Source organism: Salmo trutta, chromosome 21 (assembly GCF_901001165.1).
Source record: "Salmo trutta chromosome 21, fSalTru1.1, whole genome shotgun sequence".
In the NCBI taxonomy this organism is placed as follows: domain Eukaryota; kingdom Metazoa; phylum Chordata; class Actinopteri; order Salmoniformes; family Salmonidae; genus Salmo; species Salmo trutta.
This window is the reverse complement of record NC_042977.1, coordinates 6,167,356-6,194,304: the sequence shown is the minus strand read 5'-3', so window position 1 is coordinate 6,194,304 and position 26,949 is coordinate 6,167,356. Positions and strand designations below refer to the sequence as shown.

Below are 26,949 nucleotides of genomic sequence, written 5' to 3'. Positions count from 1 at the left end.
ATTTTCCTCCGTTTTCTATTAGTCACAGTGATCATACATCTGTTACAGAGTACTACTGCAGACCAAATACCATTCAAATGTGCTTTGGATTCTCTCCAATAGGTGATATTTACATTATTTTTGTTATAATTTGGTTGGGCCAGATTGTCTGAGTGCTGTCCTAAGGCTTTATTAGTGAATTGAGCCCACCAATAGACTGACGGGCCTTTCTGCCGTCATCATACTCTTCCAGACCGGTAGGTGGCTGTAAATGCACCAAATGTTGGCAAAGCCATCAACAGAACAAGACCAAAAAGTTGCATGCTGGGAAGATGGGCGACACTGAGGATGCAAACGTCGTTAGTAACGTGGACTGAGAGGACGGGGAACCGAGTCGTTCTTGAGGCAAATGACATCAATCGTGTTCCAAGTGTAGATGCGTCCAAGCTACCAGAATAAAGTCTCCGTTGGTCAGTGTGAATGTACACCAACCCATGTCCACTGCTGCTGGGCACAGCGTGTCAAATTGAATTCCTAGCAGTATAGCTAGTTAGCGCAACTATAGTACCTTAGTTAGATTGCAAACGACGGTATCATTGCATGGACGGCCAAGACCAATAAGTTAGAGTATTATGCCATTATTCACTTTTAAGTGAAATGGTCAATATAGATTGTCAAGGTTTTCACTGACGGGCTGGTAGTCACTCCTATGTTTGACAGCTAACACTGCTGCTAACGTTAATTCGTCACCGGATTAGATAGTTAGCTAACTAGTTAATTTACGTAGCTAGCCAAGTTATCTAACAGTAGACGTCCCATCAAGTCCCCTAGAAGGGGGCTACCAAGCGAAATATCCCTTTGATAAAACTTCGTTAATAACTAGCTAGCTACTACTGAGTTTTGTGGTAAATTATTGGGAGTGTCACTGTCAGGTTAAATGTTATTGTTCCCTGCTAGATAGAACCACCACCACCCATCTGGATATCCCTCTTCTGCGTTGACATCATGTAAGTATGTTCATCAATGGGTGATTGGCATGCCATTGTATCAATAGTTAGCTACTCTAGCTAGATACCTTGTTTATCCAGTGCGTTTTATATTAAGCCATACGATGGTAACGTAGCTAGCTGTAGCCGACCTAACTAATGGCCTCTGACAGCATCCCCGGATTTTGTGTTAAACGCTCTACAACAAAGCTTTCTTAGTGTCCAACAAGCTTTCTCTGCCCTTAACCTTGTTCTGAACACCTCCAAAACAAAGGTCATGTGGTTTGGTAAGAAGAATGCCCCTCACCCCACAGGAGTGATTACTACCTCTGAGGGTTTAGAGCTTGAGGTAGTCACCTCATGCAAGTACTTGGGAGTATGGCTAGACGGTGCACTGTCCTTCTCTCAGCACATATCAAAGCTGTAGGCTAAGGTTAAATCTAGACTTGGTTTACTCTATTGTAATCGCTCCTCTTTCACCCCAGCTGCCAAACTAACCCTGATTCAGATGTCCATCCTACTCATGCTAGATTATGGAGACGTAATATATAGATCGTCAGGTAAGGGTGCTCTCGAGCGGATAGATGTTCTTTACCATTCAGCCATCAGATTTGCCACCAATGCTCCTCATAGGACACATCACTGCACTCTATACTCCTCTGTAAACTGGTCATCTCTGTATACCCATCGCAAGACCCACTGGTTGATGCTTATTTATAAAACCCTCTTAGGCCTCACTCCTCCCTATCTGAGATATCTACTGCAGCCCTCATCCTCCACATACAACACACATTCTGCCAGTCACATTCTGTTAAAGGTCCCCAAAGCACACACATCCCTGGGTCGCTCCTCTTTTCACTTCGCTGCAGCTAGCGACTGGAACGAGCTGCAACAAACACTCAAACTGGACAGTTTTATCTCCATCTCTTCATTCAAAGACTCAATCATGGACACTTACTGACAGTTGTGGCTGCTTTGCATGATGTATTGTTGTCTTTACCTTCTTGCCCTTTGTGCTGTTGTCTTTGCCAAACTTTATTTGTACCCTGTTTTGTGCTGCTGCCATGTTGTGCTTCTGTGATGTTGTGCTGCTGTGATGTTGTGCTGCTGTGATGTTGTGCAGCTGTGATGTTGTGCTGCTGTGATGTTGTGTTGCTACCATGTTGTGTTTCTACCATGTTGTGTTTCTACATGCTGTGTTGTCATGTTGTGTTGCTACATGCTGTGTTGTCATGTGATGCTGCAATGCTATGTTTTCGTCTTAGGGCTCTCTTTATATAATGTTGTCTCTCTTGTCGTGATGTATGTTTTGTCCTATATTTTGATTTAATTTATTTTTATTTTTAATCTCAGCCCCCATCCCCGCAGGAGGCCTTTTGCCTTTTGGTAGGCCATCATTGTAAATAAGAATTTGTTCATAACTGACTTGCCTAGTTAAATAAAGGTTAAATAAAAGAAATAAGGTAGCTGAAAATGTTCTTGGCCCTAGTGAGTGTGTGTGTGTAGTGAACAACAATAATGGAATCGGTAGTTCGCCTTCAAAATAAAAGTCCCCCATTTGAAACTGATGCAAACAGAGACAAATAGTGAAAACATGCCACAATTGTACTAGTTAATCCTAAACAAGGTTGGAATTAGGCTTGGGTGGTAACTGGGGTATTTGGAAAAAGCCACGTGATGGCTTTTTAATACTGTTGAAGCTATTTCTTTGAAGTTTTTTAATACATTTGAATATTTTTTGTTACTTTTTATTAAGCAAATACCTGCAGTCAACTTGTGCAATATGTTAGGTGATGAAGGACATTGTGTTCTTCATTTCACTTGTTATTATTCTGAACAAAAATATGCAACATGCAACAATTTCAAAGATTTTACTGAGTTACAGTTCATATGTGACCCGTTTCAGGAAACTAGGCATATGTTGCGGGTCACTACTTCACTTCTCGAACATGTAAACGTTTATGTGTCTTAATAACTTACTTGTATGCCGTCTGTAAATATGAATACAATTGTTAAATTACGAGCCTAGTTGGTTAAGCCACAGAAAAAGACAGCAACCTTTCCACTAGCCATGATTGACTGAGAATGAGTGGCCTGGACATGCAGAGAGATTGGATTGGTCTGTCATATAGCACGCTTCCGTCTATTTGAGCTGGTCAGTATGGGTTGGTAATCCAGTCTAACGCAGCTTTAAAAAAAAAAAAAAAAAAGTATTGCGTAGTAAAACTGCACAAGTGTTGCTCTCCACTTTCTGGAGGACCGAGTTCAGTGGAATTCGAGTATGATAGCTAAGTAGATGGAGAAATGTGGTTTCATTTCAAGTTAAAGTGTACTGTTAGCTAGCTAACGTTAGCTGGCTGGCTCGCTAGCTAACGTTACGTGTATGATTTTATTATTCATATCTCAGAGCTATGGGTCTCAACCACAAAAGACACATTTGTTATCAATAGCTATTTCGAATTTAACGTTAAAGTAATACTTCAATATTTTGGGTAATATCTTTCTTACCCAGTCAGACGAACTCATAACATTTTTGTCTCTGCATGCAGTTTGAAGGAAGTTGAAGGTAGCATATTGTTAGCTTAGCACAATGGTGGAAGTCTATGGGTATCTACTAGCCAGCTCCTCCAAAAAGCAGGTTAATAGACCTAACTCCTCCAAAGCTGGGTGGTTAGCACTTTGTACTCTAAGTATTCTTTACAAGTCTATATGAAATTCTAATATTTATATTTGTTTTAACTTTTTTTTTTTTACTATTTGTCTCATCCGCTGTGATGGTGGGCTGGCTCAAGGATAGGCCATGCATGAGGGTCAACACAGCTTCACAGTTTCAAACGTGTTTGCTAGATATCAAGTAAGCAAAGTGTGAGAAGACATCAACGATAAGCCCTACAGAAGAAGAGTTTATCAACAGACTGTCATTGCTCGTCCAAAGCAATATTTTTATCTCTCAGCAGTGACTGTGAAGATTGTTAACACTGCTGGAAGTATTTTCAAGCTACTGTTACTAGCTAGCTTACGTAGCTAAATGTGATGAGACTTGTTTTACATCGATGGACTACCATTACTTGTCCAATATTGAGAATGGTTTGTGGGTGTGCTCTAAAAACGTGCAATTATAAACCAAGGAAGTGGTTGGCTATAATCTTTAACAAACTTCCATAGAATTTTCATAGCTGATTTTGAAAAGGCTTTTGATAAAGTACGACTGGAGTTTATATATAAATGCCTAGAATATTTCAATTTTGGGGAATCTCTTATAAAATGGGTTAAAGTTATGTATAGTAACCCTAGGTGTAAAATAGTTAATAATGGCTACATCTCAGAAAGTTTTAAACTATCTAGAGGAGTAAAACAAGGTTGTCCACTATCGGCATATCTATTTATTATTGCCATCGAAATGTTAGCTGTTAAGATTAGATCAAACAATAATATTAAGGGATTAGAAATCCGTGGCTTAAAAACGAAGGTGTCATTGTACGCCGATGATTCATGTTTTATTTTAAAACCACAATTGGAGTCTCTCCACGGCCTCATAGAGGATCTAGATACTTTTGCTGTCCTCTCTGGATTAAAACCAAGTTATGATAAAATCTAATTACGTATTGGATCACTAAAAAAAAGCAAATTTTACATTACCATGTAGTTTACCAATTAAATGGTCTGACGGAGATGTGGACATACTCGGTATACAAATCCCAAAAGAAAGAAATGATCTCACTCCAATACATTTTTATAGAAAGTTTGCAAAAATAGATAAAATATTGCTACCATGGAAAGGAAAATACATGTCTATTTGTGGAAAAATCACCCTGATTAACTCTTTAGTCATATCACAGTTTACCTATTTGCTTATGGTTTTGCCTACACCTAGTGACCTGCTTTTTAAATTATATGAACAAAAAATATTCCATTTTATTTGGAACAGCAAGCCAGGTAAAATTAAAAGGGCCTATTTATATAACGAAAATGAATTCGGAGGGCAGAAATTATTAAATATTAAAGCATTAGACCTCTCACTAAAGGCATCAGTCATACCAAAGTTATACTTAAATCCAAACTGATTTTCTAGTAAATTGGTAGGAATGTCTCATCCTATGTTCAAGAAGGGCCTTTTTCCCTTTATTCAGATTACACCTGCCCACTTTCGGTTGTTTGAAAAGGAAATAATCTCCAAATTTTTTTTTTTTAAACAAGCCTTAGAAAGTTGGTTGCAATTTCAGTTTAATCCACCTGAAAAGACAGAACAAATAATACAACAAATATTGTGGTTAAACTCAAATATACTAATTGATAAAAAATTTTTTACTTTTCAAAGAAATGTTTAAAAAAGGTATAATTTTAGTGAATGATATTATAAATAGGACTGGTGGAGTGATGTCACACATGCAGCTAACACAGACATATGGAAATGTCTGCTCTACCCAAAATTACAACCAATTAATTGCAGCATTGCCACAAAAATGGAAGAGGCAAATAGAAGGGGCTAAAAAGTAAGGTACTTGTATGTCGGCCCTGTATTAAAGAACATAAATGGTTAAAGAAAAGTGTGATAAATAAAAGCATATACCAATTTCATTTAAGGACCAAAAAACTGACAGCTGTGCTATATAAATTGCAAAATAGTTGGGAAGAGATTTTTGATGTACCCATTCCATGGCACAAGGTTTATGAATTGATACGCAAAACAACGCCGGATTCAAAACTTTGAATTCTTCAATTTAAATTACTATACAAAATTCTTGGAACTAATAGAATGTTATATATATGGGGCATACAATCTTCCCAGCTCTGCAGATTCTGCTGTGAGGAGGCAGAGTCATTAGATCATTTATTTTGGTATTGTCCATATGTAGCTCGTTTTTGGTCACAGGTCCAGGAATGGCTGAAGAATTGCAACATTTGCCTAGAACTAACGCTGCAGATAGCAATACTGGGTGATTTGACAAGCCATAGTCAATCAATAATAGAATCATTATTTTAGCAAAAATGTTTATTTTTAATTTACAATCTGTAGAAGCTATGAGAATAGAAAGTTTCAGTACTTTTGTGAAGCATCACAGCACAGTTGAATGGTGTTAAGAGATAGATGGGAGGGGTTGAATGGAGTTGAAGGGTGGGACTAATAACAAGATAAACAATGTAAAACATACGGGGTCTGTAAAATGTATATAGGTTCAGAACTTTTTGTGAAATAGCACAGTTACAAATAGAAATCAAACTGGGTGAACATCAGAAATAGAGAAGGACTAAAAACAAACAAAAAATAACTATTGTAAAATAGTCTGTAAAATGTGTATAAGATTAATAAATTGAAGGTAAAAGCCGAAGTGTTTATTAGTTTACTCCAATTGGGGGATCAGTGGTAGGGTTTCCGGGGAATAATAATAAAGGTATATTCTTTAAAAAAAGTATATGTCTATATAGGTATGTATATATGTGTATATGTATGCATGCGTGTATGGATATATATATATTTACCCCAAAAATATATGGGGGACTGGAAATGATGCAGACAATTACATTGATGGAAGCAATATTCTTTCCGCAATATTAAGCTGATCCACCCCCATTTTTTCCTTTTTTTTTTATAAAAAAAAAAAAACTTCCATTGAATGATCCGGACCGATTGAAACTATGGCTAGTTACCCTGAATGTAGATAACACTCTGACCAAGGACCTCAGAAAGTTAGTAGTTTGCGCTAATTATTTTAAATAAATACTTATTTCCCTCATTAAAATGCAAATCATTTTATAACATTTTTTACATGCGTTTTTCTGGATTTTTTGTTGTTATTCTGTCTCTCACTGTTCAAATAAACCTACCATTCAAATTATAGACTGATCATTTCTTTGTCAGTGGGCAAACGTACAAAATCAGCAGGGGATCAAATACTTTTTCCCCTCACTGTACAGGTGATATATATACTGATAAGTCACGTGGTCGGAGAGAGATTTACACGGTTATCAAAACCCCATGCCAGGGTAAGCCTACACGTAACACAGCCCTTATTTTACGTATCCATTTGGACCAGCAGGTATGGGCTGCTGCTTCCAGTTCATTTTTGGGACAAAGAAGGTCTCTATTACTCCATGATTAATGAGCAAAGAAAAGTGCTCTGGGTTTGTTACACAGTCCGGGTGCGCCGTAGATATGCGCCGTAGATATCAAGCCCCCTAATCGATGAAATGATTGTGAAATGAAATGCACAAGGTCCTCTACTCCGACAATTAATCCACACATAAAACGGCCAACCGAATCGTTTCTAGTCATCTCTCCTCCTTCCAGGCCTTTTCATCTTTGAACTTATATGGTGATCGCATCTAAACGTTCATAGTATTACCACGACGACCGGCAAAACAGTTCGTCTTTCAATCACCCACGTGGGTATAACCATTGAGGAGATGGCACGTGGGTACCAGCTTCTATAAACCAATGAGGAGATGGGAGAGGCAGGACTTTCAGCGCGATCTGCGTCAAAAATAGGAATGACTTCTATTTTAGCATCGCAGACGCATGACCAGTGTGGGTGCAATAATTGAATAACATGGATTTCTACATCTATTTTGCAACGCTCGCGAACGCGACGTGTCCGGTCTGGTCAGCATGTTAGACCGGCTTCCGCTGATTCAGCCCCCCCTCTGTGCTCGCTCAGCGTCCAATTACCCAAGTACTCTTCAGTAAATGCTGGCTTAAATAAATATGGCTCTGAATAAAAAAGCTATTCTTCTACCACAAAGTCCGACATTATTAATGAACTGTTATGATGATTTGCCAATAAGCAAGCTAGCTACTTTAGCTACTAGAGTACGCAACAGCTGGCTGCATCCTGGGAGTTGTTTACGAAACCACACCAAGTCTCGGCAGAAGAGAGCACAGGCAGAACCCAAAGTAGTCCGTAAATGAGAAAGTTGATAGAATCTCGTTTCTTACGACTATCAGTAAAATTAACTCATTTATTATATATTAATTACTACAGTGCATTCGGAAAGTATTCAGATCCCTTTAGTTACGTTACAGCCTTATTCGAAAATGCATTAAATTGTTTTTTTTCCACCTCATCAATCTGCACAATCTACACGCAATATCCCATAATGACAAAGAAAAACATTTTTATTTTTGCAAACTTAATAAAAAAACAGCCTAGAGTCTTCTTGGGTATGACGCGACAAGCTTGGCAACCTGTATTTGTGGAGTTTCTCCCATTCTCTGCAGATCCTCTCAAGCTCTGTCAGGTTGGATGGAGAGCGTCGCAGCACAGCTGTTTTCAGGTCACTCCAGAGTAGAGGTCGACCGATTTATGATTTTTCAACGCCGATACCGATTATTGGAGGACCGCAAAAAAGCCGATACCGATTAATCGGCCGATTTAAATACAACCATTTTTTTTATTTGTAATAATAACAATTACAATAATACTGAATGAACACATTTTAACTTAATATAATACATCAATAAAATCTATTTGGCCTCAAATAAATAATGAAACATGTTTAAATAATGCAAAAACAAAGTGTTGGAGAAGAAAGTAAAAGTGCAATATGTGCCATGTAAGAAAGCTAACGTTTGTGCCTTGCTCAGAACATGGGGAACATATGAAAGCTGGTGGTTCCTTTTAACATGAGTCTTCAATATTCCCAGGTAAGAAGTTTTAGGTTGTAGTTATTATAGGAATTATAGGACTATTTCTCTCTATACGATTTGTATTTCATATACCTTTGACTATTGGATGTTCTTATAGGCACTTTAGTATTGCCAGTGTAACAGTATAGCTTCCGTCCCTCTCCTCGCTCCTACCTGGGCTCGAACCAGGAACACATCGACAACAGCCACCCTCGAAGCAGCGTTACCCATGTAGAGCAAGGGGAACAACTACTCCAAGTCTCAGAGCGAGTGACATTTGAAACACTATTAGCGCACACCCGGCTAACTAGCTAGCCATTTCACATCGGTTACACCAGCCTAATCTTGGGAGTTGGTAGGCTTGAAGTCATAAACAGCGCAATGCATTGCGAAGAGCTACTGGCAAAACGCACAAAAGTGCTGTTTGAATGAATGCTTACGAGCCTGCTGGTGCCTACCACCACTCAGTCAGACTGCTCTATCAAATCATAGACTTAATTATAATATAATAAACACACCGAAATACGAGCCTTAGGTCATTAATATGGTCGAATCCAGAAACTATCATCTCGAAAACAGAAGTTTTCTTTCAGTGAAATACGGAACCGTTCCGTATTTTATCTAACGGGTGGCATCCCTAAGTCTAAATATTCCCGTTATATTGACAACCTTCAATGTTATGTCATAATTACGTAAAATTCTGGCAAATTAGTTCGCAACGAGCCAGGCGGTCCAAACTGTTGCATATACCCTGACACTGCGTGCAATGAACGCAAGAGCAGTGACACAATTTCATGTTAGCAGGCAATATTAACTAAATATGCAGGTTTAAAAATATATACTTGTGTATTGATTTTAAAGAAAGGCATTGATGTTTATGGTTAGGTACATTGGTGCAACAACAGTGCTTTTTTCGCAAATGCGCTTGTTAAATCATCACCCGTTTGTCGAAGTAGGCTGTGATTCGATGAGAAATTAACAGGCACCGCATCGATTACATGCAACGCAGGACACGTTAGATAAACTAGTAATATCATCAACCATGTGTAGTTAACTAGTGATTATGTTAAGATTGATAGTTTTTTTATAAGATAAGTTTAATGCTAGCTAGCAACTTACCTTGGCTTCTTGCTGCCCTAGCGTAACAGGTAGTCAGCCTGCCATGCAGGCTCCTCGTGGAGTGCAATGCAAGGCAGGTGGTCAGAGCGTTGGACTAGTAACCAGAAGGTTGCAAAAACGAATCCCCCCTGAACAAGGCAGTTAACCCCTGTTCCTAGGCTGTCATTGAAAATAAGAATGTGTTCTTAATCTGACTTAAATAAAGGTGTAAAAAAAAATCTGCAAATCGGTGGCCAAAATACCGATTGCCGATTGTTATGAAAACTTTAGATCGGCCCTAATTAATCGGCCATTCAGATTAATCGGTCGACCTCTACTCCAGAGATGTTTGATCGGGTTCAAGTCTGGGCTTTGGCTGGGCCACTCAAGATCATTCAGAGACTTGTCCCGAAGGCACCCCTGCGTGTTCTTGGCTGTGTGCTTAGGGTTGTTGTCCTGTTGGAAGGTCAACCTTCGCCCCAGTCTGAGGTCCTGAGTGCTTTAGAGCAGGTTTTCATCAAGGATCTCTCTCTACTTTGTTCCGTTCATTTTTGCCTCAATCCTGACTAGTCTTCCAGTCCCTGCTGCTGAGAAACATCCCTTCATTATGATGCTGCCACCACCATGTTTCAACGTAGGGATGGTGCCAGGTTTCCTCCAGATGTGACATTTGGCACTCTGGCCAAACAGTTCAATCTTGATTTCATCAGACCAGAGAATCTTGTTTTTCATGGGTTGAGAGTCCTTTAGGTGCCTTTTGGCAAACTCCAAGCGGGCTGTAGTGGCTTCCATCTGGCCACTCTACTGTAAATGCCTGATTGGGGTGCTGCAAAGATGGTTGTCCTTCTGGAAGGTTCTCCCATCTCCACAGAGAACTCTGGAGTGCTGTCAGAGTGACCATTCGGTTCTTAGTCACCTCCCTGACCAAGGCCCTTGTCCCCCGATTGCTCCGTTTGGCAGGGTTGCCAGCTCTAGGAAGTGTGTTGGTGGTTCCTAACTTCTTCCATTTTTAAGAATAATGGAGGCCACTGTGTTCTTGGGGACCTTCAAGGCTGCAGAAATTCCCCAGATCTGTGACTTGACACAATCCTGTCTCGGAGCTCTACAGACCATTCATTCACTCTTATGGCTTGGTTTTTGCTCTGACGTGCACTGTCAAATGTGGGACCTTAAATACTGTAGACAGGTGTGTGCCTTTCCAAATCATGTCCAATCAATTGAATTTACCACAGGTGGTCTCCAATCAAGTTGTAGAAACATGATCAATGTAAACAGGATGCAACTGAGCTCAATTTCGAGTCACATAGCAAAGGGTCTGAATACTTATGTACATAAGGTGTGTTTTTTTTATATATGTATAAATTAGCAAAAATTCCTAAAAACCTGCTTTTGCTTTTTTGTTATTGGGTGTTTTGTGTAGATTGATGAGAACATTTTTGTATTTTTTTAAAATCAATTTTAGAATAAGCCTGTAACGTAACAAAATGTGGGAAAAGTCAAGGGGTCTGAATACTTTCCAAATGCACTATAGGTATAGCTTTAAGGCTATACATTACTAACCACCCAGCTTTGGACTAGTTGGGTCTATTTCCCTGCTTTTGAGAGGAGCTGGCTAGTAGATACCCATAGACTTCCAGAAATTGCATTAAGTTAACGATATACTACCTTCAACCTCCTTCAAACTGCACACAGACAAAAAAGTGCTATACATGAGTTGGTCTGACTCTGGTTAAGTAGGAAATTACCCAAAATACAAAAGTATCCCAATTTCACCCCTAGTGTGTACATGTACTTTGTGATCCTCCAGGGATTCTCACACATTCTAAACTGGAGTGTGTTTTATTTAGCCTATTCGTTCTCCTCTCTCTGTCCCTTCCTCTCTCCTTGTAGGTGTAGTGTGCAGTGCCCCAGCGGTGGACTAGCCCGTATACTATGCTGTGGCTGCACTCCGGCCTGGGCCTCCTGAGCTGCGGCAGCATCATCATCCCCTCGCCCCTCTGCCCACGACACGCCCATCGCCCTAGTGTCCTTGCCCTCGCCAGCATGCACGCTGCCCGCCTGTACAGCTCAGGAGGTCGGGGAGGAGGAGGGGGAAAGCCAGGTCGCCGGCCGGGCCTGGGGGGTAGAGGGCTGCCCATGCTGGAGAACCACCACCTCCCTCTCCCTCCACACCACCACCCCCACCACGTGCACACTCCAACCCCCAGCTACCCGCCCCTCTACCAGGGGCGCCCTGACCCTCACCGGGGGCCCCACTTCCACAGTCACCACCACCAGCAGCACTACCACCCGCACCTGCCCCCCCCTCCTCTGCCTCCCCCCATGCCCCTGTACGCCCAGCTGCACCACCACGCCACTGTTGGCGCCGCTGGCAACAAGAAGAAGACGTGGAACTTCATCCACGAGAAGATGAGCTACGACACCTTCTTCACCATGAAGCGGCTGATAGAGCGCTCGCATCGGGGCGACGAGGTGCTGCGCTGGGTGACGCAGAACCCGGGCAAGATCTCGCACAACCACTACCCCATCGCCCTGCAGAAGATTGGCCAGCTACTACATGCCGGGGCTGCAGGAGGGGGCGGTGGTGACTCAGAGGCAGCCCTGGTTCCCAGAGCCGGTGGAGGAGTGGAGAACGAAGGCAGACAGATCCTGGAGCACCAGGACTTCCAGACGCTGTGCAACGCCATCGTGAGCGACTGTGTCAAGTTCGACAACTTCAGCATCGTCAACTGCCTGTACGCTGTGGCTGCACTAGGTGAGGCTAGGTGGTCGCATGGAGGCAGTTTGAAGTAATATTGCTAGTGCAGGTTAATCATCATTTTATGCATTTGATATTATGAATGAGACATGAACATAGTGAAATGGCAATTACTACTTTAAATGCTAATTGCTGGTTTATACGTGTATTCAATTGTTTTCTTATGGATATGAAAGGAATTATTGTACATAACCCTGATATATAAAACGGACTATATTCCTTATAAAGAAATGAAGTAAACCAAATAAACCTTGGAACTTCCCATCTCCTCTAGGCCTTCCCAGCGACTCGCAGGTGGTGCAGGTGCTGGAGGCAGAGTCACAGTCGCGGCTGGACCAGTTCAACCAGAAGGATGTCTCCATGGTGTTCAGCTCCAGCATGAAGCTGCATCCCAGCAGCCAGCACCCCCTGACCGAGGCCTGCCTGGCAGGCTTGGAGAAGAACCTGGAGCGGGAGCGCCACCCGCAGACCCTCTTTCTGCTACTCTCCTACTACCGCATCAAGTGGCACTCGCTGCAACCCACTGACACTACGACGGCCGGGACCATCGCCAATGTACGCCCCAGCCCAGAGCAGCTTCTGGTCAACAGGTAGGTTTGGTATGATGGTTAATTACCCTTTTAGGGTAATATAGACACACGTATACAACTTTACATGTTATATTTGGTTCTCTTGTTTGTAAGAGGTCCATTCATAATTCATTACCAGCCATCCAAGTAGAGGCAATGCAGGGTTATGAAGTACAACTGGGTTGCTTTCGATAGGAAATCAATGGAGACAATGTTAAAGACATGCCTTAGAGGTACATTCTTTTGATCCCATTTTTGTTTACTGAACACGGCACAGGTCTAGCGTGATGAGTTCCCAAGTGTCATTTCAATGTTGGTTATTATTGTGATAAAAGCAATTATCGTGATACTTGGCGATATCGCGATAATGGCTTTAATCGTCATACTTGGTAAAATCGTGATAACCACTTTTATCACAATAATTTACTTTGTTTCATAATTCCAAATTCCACCATTGTCAGTTTTGACTAGGTGATATATAGCTAAGATCGGAAGTGACTTTTTCGCAGTAGGTTATGAGAATTAGGTTAAGGTTAGGGCTAGTTAAAATGCTCTCTTAACCAGCTACGAAAATCCACTTCCACTTGTAGCTGTACTCCATTTAGTAACAACCACCATTGTCCCGCTCAACCTACCAACAGGAAGATCCTGCGACTGGTCAAACACACTCTGGCTAGCGTAAGTGGTGTGCGTGACCAGGAGATGGCGCTGCTGGACGAGATGCTGGCTGTGTGTGCACGTGAAGCTAACAACAAGAGCCTAGAGCTCATCTTCAGCTCGCACCTCTTCTACCAGAACAGGCAGGAGAGGTTTGTGTACAGCCTGGCTGGTGAGTTTTCCTTTCCTCCCTTCCCCTCCTCTGCCATTATCTGGCAGCTGTTTAATCTGTCTTTCTACATATTTCTATAATTTCCAAGATAACAGTCTGCTCTTTTCTCGATAGAGGAACTGCCTGAAAAAGTGGACAGCATAACCCCATTCACCATGGCCCTCATTGCCAAATACATTGCCCGCCACCGGCTCAGAGAGATTCGACTTCTTGACACCATCGCTGATTTTCTGGTCAAAAAGGGCGAATACCTGGACAGCAAGGTAGCTGGCCACTCATCTCTAGAAAATCTCTGTCATACATTTAAACTGCTGTTGAGCAACTCCAGTGTTGCGACTGTGGGCATACTCTCTGTTTATTGCTGCTTATTATTGGGCATACAGTTTTTTTTATGAATGGCTATTATTACACCTGAAATGTTGGTTATTTACTAGGGATGGGGGTTTGAAATAATTTCACTATTCCAGTAGTAACTATCATTTTTTGTCCGGTATCCGGATTCTTGCTAAATACATTTTTAACTTGTGTTTTTAACCTGAGCACTGCTGCATGAGGGAGAGAGGCTGCCACTGCCGAGGGGCCGGTGTGTGCAGGAGCGAGCAGACCGAGAGAGAGATGCAGTAGCCACGGAAACTATAACCAAGACTAGCTAAATTGTAGCAGTCCCAATGTTATTTATCATCCCATATAACAGTGCCTGTCGTGACTGGAGTAGCCCAGAGAAGCTAAGCTAGCTAGGCTAATTTAGGCTTTCTCCCCAACCCCATTCAGATAAAACAACAGCCTACCTGTTAGTTGCTCATTGTAGCCTACTCCTTCTCATTTCACCAACTTTTAATTCCCTCATTTTATTCCATCTTGCATTGCATTAGTGAACTTTCACTCCACTTGCTACACACTCAGCCTCTTTAACGCTTTCATTTGCCAACATGAACAATCTACAGATGTGAAGGCTACCGGCCTTTTTATGGGGCGCACGTCATAGAAACTACATGGAAAAGATAGTTGTTTTATTAAATGAATCATTTGAATGTCATTTGTATGTCATCAATGCACAACTATAGATTTCTTACATACTCATTATTATTATTATTATTATTGTGGGGCTTGCGAAACAAGAGTCCCCGCTTAAATCTTATACATACTTGTTATTATTCTTTAGCATTCAACTCCTCTTACACCGTTTAAGCTAGAAATGCCGTTCAAATTTTAAAACGTGTAGACTGGTCTGGATTGAGTTGTTTGTATCCAAGTTTTTAAAGTTTTTTTCCTTTTTGCCCATCTTCATTCACTTTCATGGGACTTTTTTCAACATTCTAAATGGTCCCCATTGTGACATCACTTCCAACATTCCATTCCCTGTAAATGCAACTTTTGACACAAATCAGCTACTTCAACCACTTTGCCAACAACTTAGACAAGTTAGAACACTCTGCTTTTCAAATCTGTTTGCGGAACAAAAATATCTGCTACGGATCTAACGATACTGCTGTTACAGTCACACATTTTTTACCAACTTTTTCCAAACTGCTTTTTTTGACCACCCCCAACAAGTCAGAAACTTAGGGCATATACAATCTTCCTCTACTTCTTTGCATTTCAAATCGAAAACAGATTAGGAATAGCTCCTGGCAATCAATAGATAGAGCTACTTTGGTAACTCATCAACTGCTTTTTTTTATAGATGCACCAAGTCATATCAGAAGCTAGCAGATTCATTACTTACCAGCAACAGCTGCACATTTCAATAAAATTACATCAAGTTTGAAGTTCACTTTCCTTGCTTTGCCCAACAACACTATCATGAATCTAGCAAATAAGTTTTGTGGGTCAGAGTGCAGTATTTATGCACAAGTGTTTGTTAGCATGTTCCTCACAGTGGCTTTAGCAGGCCTGCCAAGGCAACTATTTGCCTAGTAACACATGCCTCGGAGGGAGAAAACTCTTTATAGCTTGACAAATTCCCATGATTTGTGAATCTGTTTCAAAAATCGAACAGCTCAAGCGCATGCCCCATTCTCTAAATAACTGGCTATTTTGCCTGTCTGTAAAGAAAAGGGTGGGCTGTACGTTGATCCTGCTGCTCTGATTGGATACAACGAAGGTGTCTACTGAACACAACCACACAACTACTGACCACAATTATTGACCACAACCAAACAACTACTGACTACAGAACTACTGACAACAACAACAATACAACTGCTGACCACAACTGCTGACCACAACTACTGACCACAACTAAACAACTAACCACAAACACACAATTATTGACCACAACTCCTGACCACAACTCCTGACCACAGTTACTGACCACAACCACACAACTGATCACAACCACATAACTACAGACCATAAATCCTGATCACACAACTACTGACCTAACCTATTGACTACTGACTACGACTACTGACTATGACTACTGACAACACACAATACTGACCACAACTGCAGACCACTAATGACCATGACTACTGAACCACACGACTACTGAACCACACCACTACTGACCACCCATCTTCTGACCACACAACTGATCACAAATACAACTACGGACCACAACCACCCAACTACGGACCACAACCACCCATCTACTGACCACAAACACACAACGACTGACTGCTAATGACCATGACTACTGACTACAACTACTGACAACAACCACACACTACTGAACCACTCAACCACTGAGCACAACTACACAACTACTGACCACAACCACACAATCACTGACCATTAAACTACTGACCACTGTCAACAACCACACAACTACTTTCCACAACCACACGACTACTGACCACAACCATTGACAACAACCACACACTACTAACTACAACTATTGACCATGACTACTGACCACACGACTACTGACCACAATTACTGAACAAAACAACTACTGACCACGACCACACACCTACTGGCCACACGACTACTGGTCACACGACTACTGACCACAACTACTGAACAAAACAACCACACACCTACTGACCACACACCTACTGACCACACGACTACTGGCCACACGACTACTGGCCACATGACTACTGACCACACGACTACTGAACAAAACAACTTCTGACCACAACCATTGACAACAACCACACACTACTAACTACAACTATTGATCATGACTACTGAACCACACAACTACTGACCACACCCACACAACTACTGACCACAACCATTGACAACAACCACACACTACTAACTACAACTATTGACCATGACCACTGAACCACACAACTACTGAACCACAACCACACAACTACAGACCACACAACTACTGACCACACAACTACTGACATCAAATACTGAACCAAACAACTACTGACCACAACCACATGACTACTGACCTCACAACAACTGACCCACACAACTAATCACAAACACAACAACTGACAACAACCACTGACCATGACCACACACCTACTGACCACACACCTACTGACCACACACCTACTGACCACACACCTACTGACCACACGACTACTGGCCACACGACTACTGGCCACACGACTACTGGCCACACACCTACTGACCACACACCTACTGACCACACGACTACTGGCCACACGACTACTGACCACAACTACTGAACAAAACATCCACTGACCACGACCACACGACTACTGACCACACGACTACTGGCCACACGACTACTGGCCACACGACTACTGACCACAACTACTGAACAAAACAACTTCTGACCACAACCATTGACAACAACCACACACTACTAACTACAACTATTGACCATGACTACTGAACCACATAACTACTGACCACAACCGCACAACTACTGACCACAACCATTGACAACAACCACACACTACTAACTACAACTATCGACCATGACCACTGAACCACACAACTACTGACCACAACCACACAACTACTGACCACAACCACACAACTACTGACCACACAGCTACTGACCACACAACTACTGACCGCACAACCGCTGACCGCACAACCGCTGACCGCACAACGACTGACCGCACAACGACTGACCGCACAACGACTGACCGCACAACGACTGACCGCACAACTACTACTGACCACAACTACTGACCACAACTACTGACCACAACCACACAACTACTGACTAATATTTCTGAAGCAATGTCCGTTTGGATATTTGACACATCCCTATTATTTACACACATTGTGGGCTCGTACTTCTGACACCTTGTAAAGAGTGGACGCTACTCCATAGTAAAAGCTATAAATGATGCTTTATTGACAATTCTCTAAGCATAGAATTAACAATGCAATATTTCCCCATTCCACAAGAGGCTCTGCTGCCCCCTAGCTGTCTCGCCACCCAATGGTTGTAGCCAAATCATTACATACATGTTGTGTATTTACATTATGGGTTTGATAAAAGCATTTATCATGATACTTAGTATTCCACAAGTTAAGCTTTTAAGGGGTAGCTTTCATATTGCAGATTGTGGCTTCTATCTATTTTATTTATTTATTTTACCTTTATTTAACTAGGCAAGTCAGTTAAGAACAAATTCTTATTTTCAATGACGGCCTAGGAACAGTGGGTTTAACTGCCTGTTCAGGGGCAGAACGACAGACTTGTACCTTGTCAGCTCGGGGATTTCAACTTCCGGTTACTAGTCCAATGCTCTAACCACTAGGCTACCCTGCCGCCCCATCAATGTAACTGTCTGCATCATTTCCAATCCCCTATACAGTGCATTCGTAAAGAATTCAGACCCCTTGACTTTTTCCACATTTTGTTACGTTACCGCCTTATTCTAAAATGATTATGGGGTATTGTGTGTAGATAGTTTTTTATCAATCTACACACAATACCCCATAATAAAAAATAAAAAAGCAGGTTTTCACACATTTTTGCAGGATCACATTTACATAAGTATTCAGACTCTTTACTCAGTACTTTGTTGAAGGACCTTTTGCAGTGATTACAGCCTTGAGTCTTCTTGGGTATGACGCTACAAGCTTGGCACACCTGTATTTTGGGAGTTTCTCCCATTCTCTGCATATCCTCTCAAGCTCTGTCAGGTTGGATGGAGAGCGTTGCTGCACAGCTATTTTCAGGTCACTCCAGAGATGTTCGATCGGGTTCAAGTCCGGGCTTTGGCTGGGCCACTCAAGGACATTGAGACTTGTCCCAGAGCAGAATGCTGTGGTATCCATGCTGGTTAAGTGTACCTTTAATTCTAAATAAATCACTGACAGTGTCACCAGCAAAGCACCCCCACACCATCACACCACCTCCTCCATGCTTCACGGTGGGAACCACACATGCAGAGATCATCCGTTCACCTACTCTGCATCTCACAAAGACACGGCGGTTGGAACCAAAAATCTAAAATTTGGACTCCAAAGGACAGATTTCCACCAGTCTAATGACTAGTGCTCATGTTTCTTGGCCCAAGCAAGTATCGTGGAAATTAATACTGAGAGAGACTTTGTCATTTCTTCAAACAATCATCTTTATTTAATATCGATTAATTACTGCAATAATGATACTAGTCAGCAGCCTAACCCTTACAGACAATTCAGAGTTTTTATGTAGCTGACACTAAAGATGCTTAGTCGTGGCTGGGTCCATCTCTCCCAAGCATCCAAACACATTAGAAAAGAAGTAAAGAAATTCCACAAATTAAGTTTTAACAAGGCTCACCTGTTAATTGAAATGCATTCCAGCTGACTACCTCATGAAGCTGGTTGAGAGAATGCCAAGAGTGTGAAAAGCTGTCAAGGCAAAGGGTGGCTATTTTGAAGAATCTCTAGATTTGTTTTAACACTTTTTTTTGTTGCTACTACGTATGTGTTATTTCATAGTTTTGATGTCTTCACTATTATTCTACAATGTAGAAAATAGAGGGGGAAAAAACTGGAATGAGTAGATGTGTCCACATTTTTGACTAGTTCTGTATATACACTACCGTTCAAAAGTTTGGGTCACTTAGAAATGTCCTTGTTTTTGAAAGAAAAGCACATTTTTTTTGTTCATTTAAAATTAACATCAAATTGATCAGAAATACAGTGTAGACGTTGTTAATGTTGTAAATGGCTATTGTAGCTGGAAACTGCAGATTTTTTATGTAATATGTATATTAGCGTACAGAGGCCCATTATCAGCAACCATCACTCCCTGTGTTCCAATGGGACGTTGTGTTAGCTAATCCAAGCTTATCATTTTAAAAGGCTAATTGATCATTTTGGCTCTAACCAGAATAGAAAGAGTGGGAGGCTCCGGTGCACAACTGAGCAAGAGGACAAATACATTAGTGTCTAGTTTGAGAAACAGACGCCTCACAAGTCCTCAACTGGCAGCTTCATTAAATTTTACCCTCAAAACACCAGTCTCAAGAAAAAGCCCTATCTCAGACTTGGCCAATAAAAAGAAAAGATTAAGATGGGCAAAAGAACACAGACACTGGACAGAGGAATATTGGAAAAAAGTGTTATGGACAGACGAAGTTTGAGGTGTTCGGACCACAAAGAAGAACATCCGTGAGACGCACAAAAATGAAAAGATGCTGGAAGAGTGCTTGACGCCATCTGTCAAGCATGGTGGAGGCAATATTATGGTCTGGGGGTGCTTTGGTGGTGAAGTGGGAGATTTGTACAGGGTAAAAGGTATCTTGAAGAAGGAAGGCTATCACTCCACTTTGCAACGCCATGCCATACCCTATGGACGGCACTTAATTGGAGCCAATTTGGAGCCAATGGGGTGAAATCTCTTCAGATTACCTCAACAAATTGACAACTAGAATGCCAAAGATTCTTTGACAAAAGCAAAGTTTGAAGGACACAATTATTATTTCAATTAAAAATCATTATTTATAACCTTGTCAATGTCTTGACTATATTTCCTATTCATTTTGCAACTCATTTCATGTATGTTTTAATGGAAAACAAGGACATTTCTAAGTGACCCCAAACTTTTGAACGGAAGTGTGTGTATCTATCTATAAAAATATGAATTGTTTTATATATTTTCCTTTTATTTTTCCCTAACCCTACCACCCCTCCCCTGTTTGGAGTAAACTAATGGACAACACCACTTAGGCTTCTACATCCAGTTTATACATACTATATACATTTCACAGACACAATATATTTTACAATAGTTATCTTTTGTTTGTTTTTAGTCCCATCCTTCAGCTACCCTCAACAACTCCCCTCTATCGCTGAAGACCATCCATTTTTGATTTCTATTTGCCATATATTTTTCAACTGTGCTGTGATGTTTCACTAACTTTCTGAACCTTTCTATTCTCAGTTTCTACAGATTGTAAATTAAAGATACATTTTTTTGCTAAGAGTATTATTATATTATTGATCGATTGACTGACTTTTTAAATCACCCAGCAGTGCTATTTGCAGAGTTAGCTCCAGGTAAATGTTGCAATTTTTCAGACATTCCTGAACCTGCGACCAAAAACAAGCTAAATATGGACAGCACCAAAACAAATGATCTAATGATTGTCTCTTCGCAGCAAAAATTGATACTTGGTAATATCACGATAATGGCTTTTCTCTTTTCCCCACAGGTTATCCAGAAGCTGGTGTTCCCCTTCAGCCGGATGAACTACCTGCCGTCCAACAAGGTCCAGTTCTTCTCCAAGCTGGAGGTGATGCTGGAGCTTAAGGCCCTGAGCTCCCCGCTAGCCACCGTCAATATCCTCATGTCCCTGTTCCAGCTGGGCCACTTTCCCGGCCTGGTGCTGCACAGGGTCTTCTCCGCTGCCTTCATCAGCAACGTCACCAGTGAGGGGCACGCACACACGCATATAGTGATCATGCAACATCAAAGAACAGCTGTGTTTCATTTCTTTTGACTTACCCCTTTCAGTAGACACAATAAACCTCAAGCTGTGACCCCTAATAAACAACTAATGAACTCGCACATAAATGAACTGATGCATGAAGTGGAATAGTACCCCCACATACCCCAACTCAATCCCATTCAGTTGTATGTGATTCCTTTTAATGATTGGCCATTTTAGACAGTTGCTCTCGCTCATGTCTTTGTTTCTGTGGATCTGGTTCCCCCATTTGTAGACAGTCCTTATGCGCTGATCGTGCTTCGCTACCTGTCTCTGTTGGACGCAGCGGTTGAGCTGGAGTACCAGGACTACACCGGTCCACGGCTCCAGGACACGCACAAGGTGCTCATGTTTGACCATGCGCTGACCGCTGATGAGGTCAACCGCAAATACAGGTACGGTGCAGTACTAGAGTGATTGGTTAACCAACTGTTAGTTGGTGCATGGTCATCTATTTTCTTTATTGAATTATGTCTGCCTTTTCATTGCAAATCCCAGTGAAGCATGAAAAGTATCTGGTTGACCTGATTGTATTTGTGTTTGTTTTTCAGCTACAAGGGTCTTGTTGCTGAAGCCCTCAGACAGTTGGTTGGAGAGCATGGCTACAAGCAAGATGAAGTCCTGGCCCCTGGGTATTACACAGGTACATTGAACAAACACCAGATTGTGTGTTAAACCCAACAGCCACTGTAAGATAGAGACCTGCACGGGTCAGTTTTTTTTAGCCACACCTGCCCCACGCCGGCCTTTATCAATTCCGAACACCACCCGACACCAGGACAGATTTTTCTCAACATCCCGACCCACCCAAATAGAATTGTTCTGAGAGCTGATCCGTGACACACCAAATAACACCAATTTATTTCAATGTTTTAGATTAGGCTATTTTTCCCCTTCCTGCATGAATTAATTTGTCTACATGTATAATCAATATTGGGATAAAGGAAACCATGCCATGAACTAAGAACGATATATTTGTATTTTCACAATGAGATGCGGCACATTGACAACTTGAATCGCTCTGGGGGAAAAAGCGTGTTCTAATTAGCTTTCTTACCGAATGAAATCCTATAGCCAACTGGTTTAAACTTTTATTTAACCAGCTAAGTTGACTGAAAACACGTTCTCATTTGCAGCAACGACCAGGGGAGAGGATGGGAATGAATGAGCCAATTGGAAGCTGGGGATGATTAAGTGGTCATGATGGTATGAGGGCCAGATTGGGAATTTAGCCAGGACACTGGGGTTAACACCCCTACTCTTACGATAAATACCATGGGCTCTTTAGTGACCACAGAGAGTCAGGACATCCGTTTAACTTCCCATCTGAAAGACTGCACCCTAAACAGGGCAATTTCCCCAATCACTACCCTGGGGCATTGGGATATGTTTTTAGACCTACTGGCCCTCCAACACCACTTCCAGCCGCATCTGGTCTCCCATCCAGGGACCGACCAGGACCAACCCTGCTTAGCTTCAGAGGCAAGCCAGCAGTGGGATGCAGGGTGGTATGTTGCTGGCAAATAAACTTGATGTGGCCTGCGTAGTCTATGGTCTAAATGAACAAAAGCCTGAATTAACGTAATAATTCACTGGTAATAAACTGAATTAGCCTATCGTAAACAAATACGGGCTTGCACTTTTTGCAGGCTGTGTATCCATCTACTGGGTTGTTGTCCTTGTCCACAATGACTCCAAAATCCTTCCAAACCGGAGATTTCACTCACGTTTCCACTATGGTGTATTTCAGAACCTTTCTATTTCTCCAGTTACGTTAGCCATTTTCACGTGAGCTATGCAAGCCAGGAAAAGTAGGCTAAGCTTGGCAACGTATTCTCGCGTGGGGAATGAAACATATGTTTTCAGCACCACACGAATAATGGACAGTTCTCTGATTCACTGTGTGCATGGCTTGTGCCCTACAGTATACAGCTCTGGAAAAAAATGTAAGAGAACACTGCAGAATTATCCACTTCTGTGGTTTTACTATTTATAGGTATGTGTTTGGGTAAAATGAACATTTTTTGTTTTATTCTATAAACCACTGACAACATTTCTCCCAAATTCCAAATAGAAATATTGTCATTTAGAGCATTTATTTGCAGAAAATGACAACTGGTCAAAATAACAAAAAAGATGCAGTGTTGCCAGGTCAATCAAGGTGTAGCTGGAGGACCACCAGATCAAGACCCTGTCATGGTCAGCCCAATCTCCAGACCTGAACCCCATTGGAAACCTCTGGAATGTGATCAAGAGGAAGATGGATGGTCAAAAGCCATCAAACAAAGCCGAGCTGCTTGAATTTTTGCGCCAGGAGTGGTATAAAGTCACCCAACATCAATGTGAAAGACTGGTGGAGAGCATGCCAAGACGCATGAAAGCTGGGTATTGAAAATCAGGGTTATTCCACCCAATATTGATTTCTGAACTCTTCCTAAGTTAAAACACTAGTATTGTGTTGTTTGAAAATGAATATGAACTTATTTTCTTTGCATTATTCGAGGTCTGACAACACTGCATCTTTTTTGTTATTTTGACCAGTTGTCATTTTCTGCAAATAAAAGCTCTAAATGACAATATTTCTATTTGTAATTTGGGAGAAATGTTGTCAGTAGTTTATAGAATAAAACAAAAATGTTCATTTTACCCAAACACATACCTGTAAATAGTAAAACCAGAGAAACTGATCATTTTGCAGTGGTCTCTTAATTTTTTCCAGAGCTGCATGTCTGCCTCATCACTCGCATGATGTTGCGAATTCCATTCTGTAACACAACAAGCTCCTGGGTTTGTAAAACATTATCTTGTTTTCAAATGTTTCTGACCCGTAATATAATTGTTCAAACTGCGAGCCGACATACGGGTTGAAAGAATGTTTTCATTCTCACCCACCAGCAGAGTTTTTTTGCAGGTCAACCGCGGGGTACTGCGGATATCCAACCTGATGTAGACTCTACTGTAAGATACCACACAGTTGAACACAATGGTATATCATTATGTAGTACTGTAATCTCTTTGGGGTTGTAGAATTCTGGAAACTTTCACAAAATTCCCAGGTTTTCCTAAATTCCAAGTTTGAGGAATATTAGGGAAAGTTTCGACTCTAAATGTTGCAACCCTAATCCTCTATATCCCCATTCCTTTTTAGACTTCCTGCTGTGGATTGATGGCTCTGGCCGAGTTCTCCCTATCCGGACAGGGGCAGGGACCTCCCTAAGTATGGCCCCCAAAACCCCAGAAGGATCCACAGCCGTAACAGCCCTCACTTCAGACTTTCAAAAGTTCTCCCCCTTCGCCCCACTAGAGGTAGGGGGGGACCAGCAACCTGTCGAGGGGGACGATGCGGTGAACTTTCTGCCCTACCACATGCAGCGAGGGGCAAACCCTTCCTCGGCCCAGAGGGCGGGCCCTAACGGCGGGGGCCCTCTGGACTACAACCCTTACTACACGTCGGCCGATTACTACTCCAGCCTGGCCAAGGAGCACTCTTTGGAGAGCCAAGACAGCTCCACGCTCAGCAGCCCTCCCTCAGACAGCCTGGCACATCCAGGGGCCTCCGGGGTAGGGGGATCTGCCACGGCTGCCCCCAATTCCCTCTTCCAATTCTGCATTGGAAAAATCCTGGAGGACGAGGGAGGGGCGCATGTGGGGCCGGCGAGTCAGGGGCTCAACTGCGAGCTTCCTGCATTCTATGAGGCAAACGGGGACGTGAAGCCCACCTCACCACTTCAACTGCACCCGGCTGATCGAGCTGGGGACCAGCGGCAGCTCAAGAGGTCAGTGCTGATGGGATCCCCAAACCTGTCCAGTCAGATTTCTATCCTTATACTACTCAACTAAATGCTTGATAATGCATCAGTGGAGCAATGCAAGTTAGTAAATAACTTTAAGAAATATTGTTTTGCTGGGAGGTCTGCCATCTTTCTACTGTCTTTTGCCACTTGTGTGAATAAGAAATGTATTTCTAAATGAGAAATAATTTGTTAATCGCTATATACCACTTCCTTTCTTCTTTCAGAGTGGTTATGTCGGTGAATGACAAGTGGCACTACTGTCACAACTCTGAGGTGCTGGTGGGCTCCCGGGCCATGAGAGACCGTCACCTGCTGCTCCTGGGATACGTCATTCTGCAGGTGAGCCCATACCATTTAAACCATCTTATTAACCACATTTTAAACATCTTACAGCCACATTTCAACCAAATGTCAGTATTCCTTTACCTCCATTACAATCATCCGATGACGCTTTTGAATTGGCAACTGCTACCAGGCAACTGGTCTACTAATGGTCCGCTTTGCCAATAAGTAAAAACTAACAGTGTTACTGACATCCCTCCTTGTGTTTTCTCTCTCTCTTTTTCCTCACTCCCTCTGTTGTTCCTCTATTCCACAGCTGCCCTATCATGAGCTGGAGAAGCTGAATGGTATAGAGGAGGTGAAGCAGTACCTCCACAAAAAGCTCCTGGAGGTCCCCTTATGACAACAAAAGACTTGAGTGTGTGTTTGTGTGCGTGAGTGTGTGCGTGAGCTTGGAATAGGACGGTTGTTGGTGGGATTGGGAAAGGGGGCTTTGTTTGGGGTGGAAGACAAACCCTGGTCAAAGTCTAAAACGGAGGAGTTTCTGGCAACTTGCATTTATCAAAATGGCGCCAGCCTATTTGCAACCAGTCACGTCCCCAGTTGATTGCATGTGTAGTATCAGGTTGCCACGCTTGTTGTCAATGCAATCTTGTCATTGTCACTTCTCAACGGTTCAAATCTAATTTTATTGGTTGCGTACACATAATTTGCTAATGTTATCGCGAGTGTAGCAAAATGCTTATGTTCCAAGCTTCTACAGTACAGTAATGCCTAAAAATACAAAAACACACGCAAATCTAAAAGAAAGGAATTAATAAAGAAAGAAATATTAGAACGAGCAATGTCAGTCCGAAACAAAAGAAATACACCATATATACAAAAGTATGTGGAGACAATGAGTGGATTTGGCTATCTCAGCCCCCACTGTTGTGTATAAGGCGTATAAAATCGAGCACACAGTCATGCAATCTCCATAGACAAACATTGGCAGTAGAATGGCCTTAGTGAAGAGCTCAGTGACTTTCAACGTGGCACCATCATAGGATGACACCTTTCCAACAAGTCAGTTCGTCAAATTTCTGCCCTGCTAAAGCTGACCCAGTCAACTGTAAGTGCTGTTATTGTGAAGTGGAAATGTCGAGGAGCAACAATGGCTCAGCTGCAAATTGGTAGGTGCCACAAGCTGATAGAACGGGACCGCTGAAGAGCG

At 42.1% G+C, this 26,949-nt stretch overlaps 1 protein-coding gene across 3 annotated transcripts; it reads left to right on the top strand.

Annotated features, from left to right (window-relative positions):
* The first annotated feature begins 274 nt into the window (after positions 1-274).
* LOC115156573 (FAST kinase domain-containing protein 3, mitochondrial) lies at positions 275-26,599 on the top strand. 3 transcript variants are annotated; one of them, XM_029704041.1, is made up of 13 exons: positions 275-449; positions 937-986; positions 11,578-12,442; positions 12,720-13,035; positions 13,656-13,843; positions 13,958-14,106; positions 21,385-21,601; positions 21,896-22,055; positions 22,212-22,303; positions 24,572-24,646; positions 24,809-25,436; positions 25,679-25,793; positions 26,053-26,599. In XM_029704041.1, exons 3-13 carry the CDS (start codon positions 11,620-11,622, stop codon positions 26,137-26,139), a joined length of 2,850 nt encoding a protein of 949 aa, XP_029559901.1. In that variant the 5' UTR covers positions 275-449; positions 937-986; positions 11,578-11,619; the 3' UTR covers positions 26,140-26,599. The 3 variants fall into 3 exon arrangements, with proteins under 3 accessions (XP_029559901.1, XP_029559900.1, XP_029559903.1); XM_029704040.1 differs by having other exon boundaries at positions 275-986; XM_029704043.1 differs by lacking the exon at positions 24,572-24,646 and having other exon boundaries at positions 276-986.
* The last annotated feature ends 350 nt before the right edge of the window (positions 26,600-26,949 follow it).

Coding starts and splice junctions, on each gene's coding strand:
- LOC115156573 (XM_029704041.1), top strand. CDS start 11,620: ATGCTGTGGCTGCACTCCGGCCTGGGCCTCCTGAGCTGCGGCAGCATC. Junction 22,304..24,571: donor GGCCCCTGGGTATTACACAG/GTACATTGAACA, acceptor GTTTTTTTGCAG/GTCAACCGCGGGGTACTGCG. Junction 24,647..24,808: donor CCACACAGTTGAACACAATG/GTATATCATTAT, acceptor ATTCCTTTTTAG/ACTTCCTGCTGTGGATTGAT.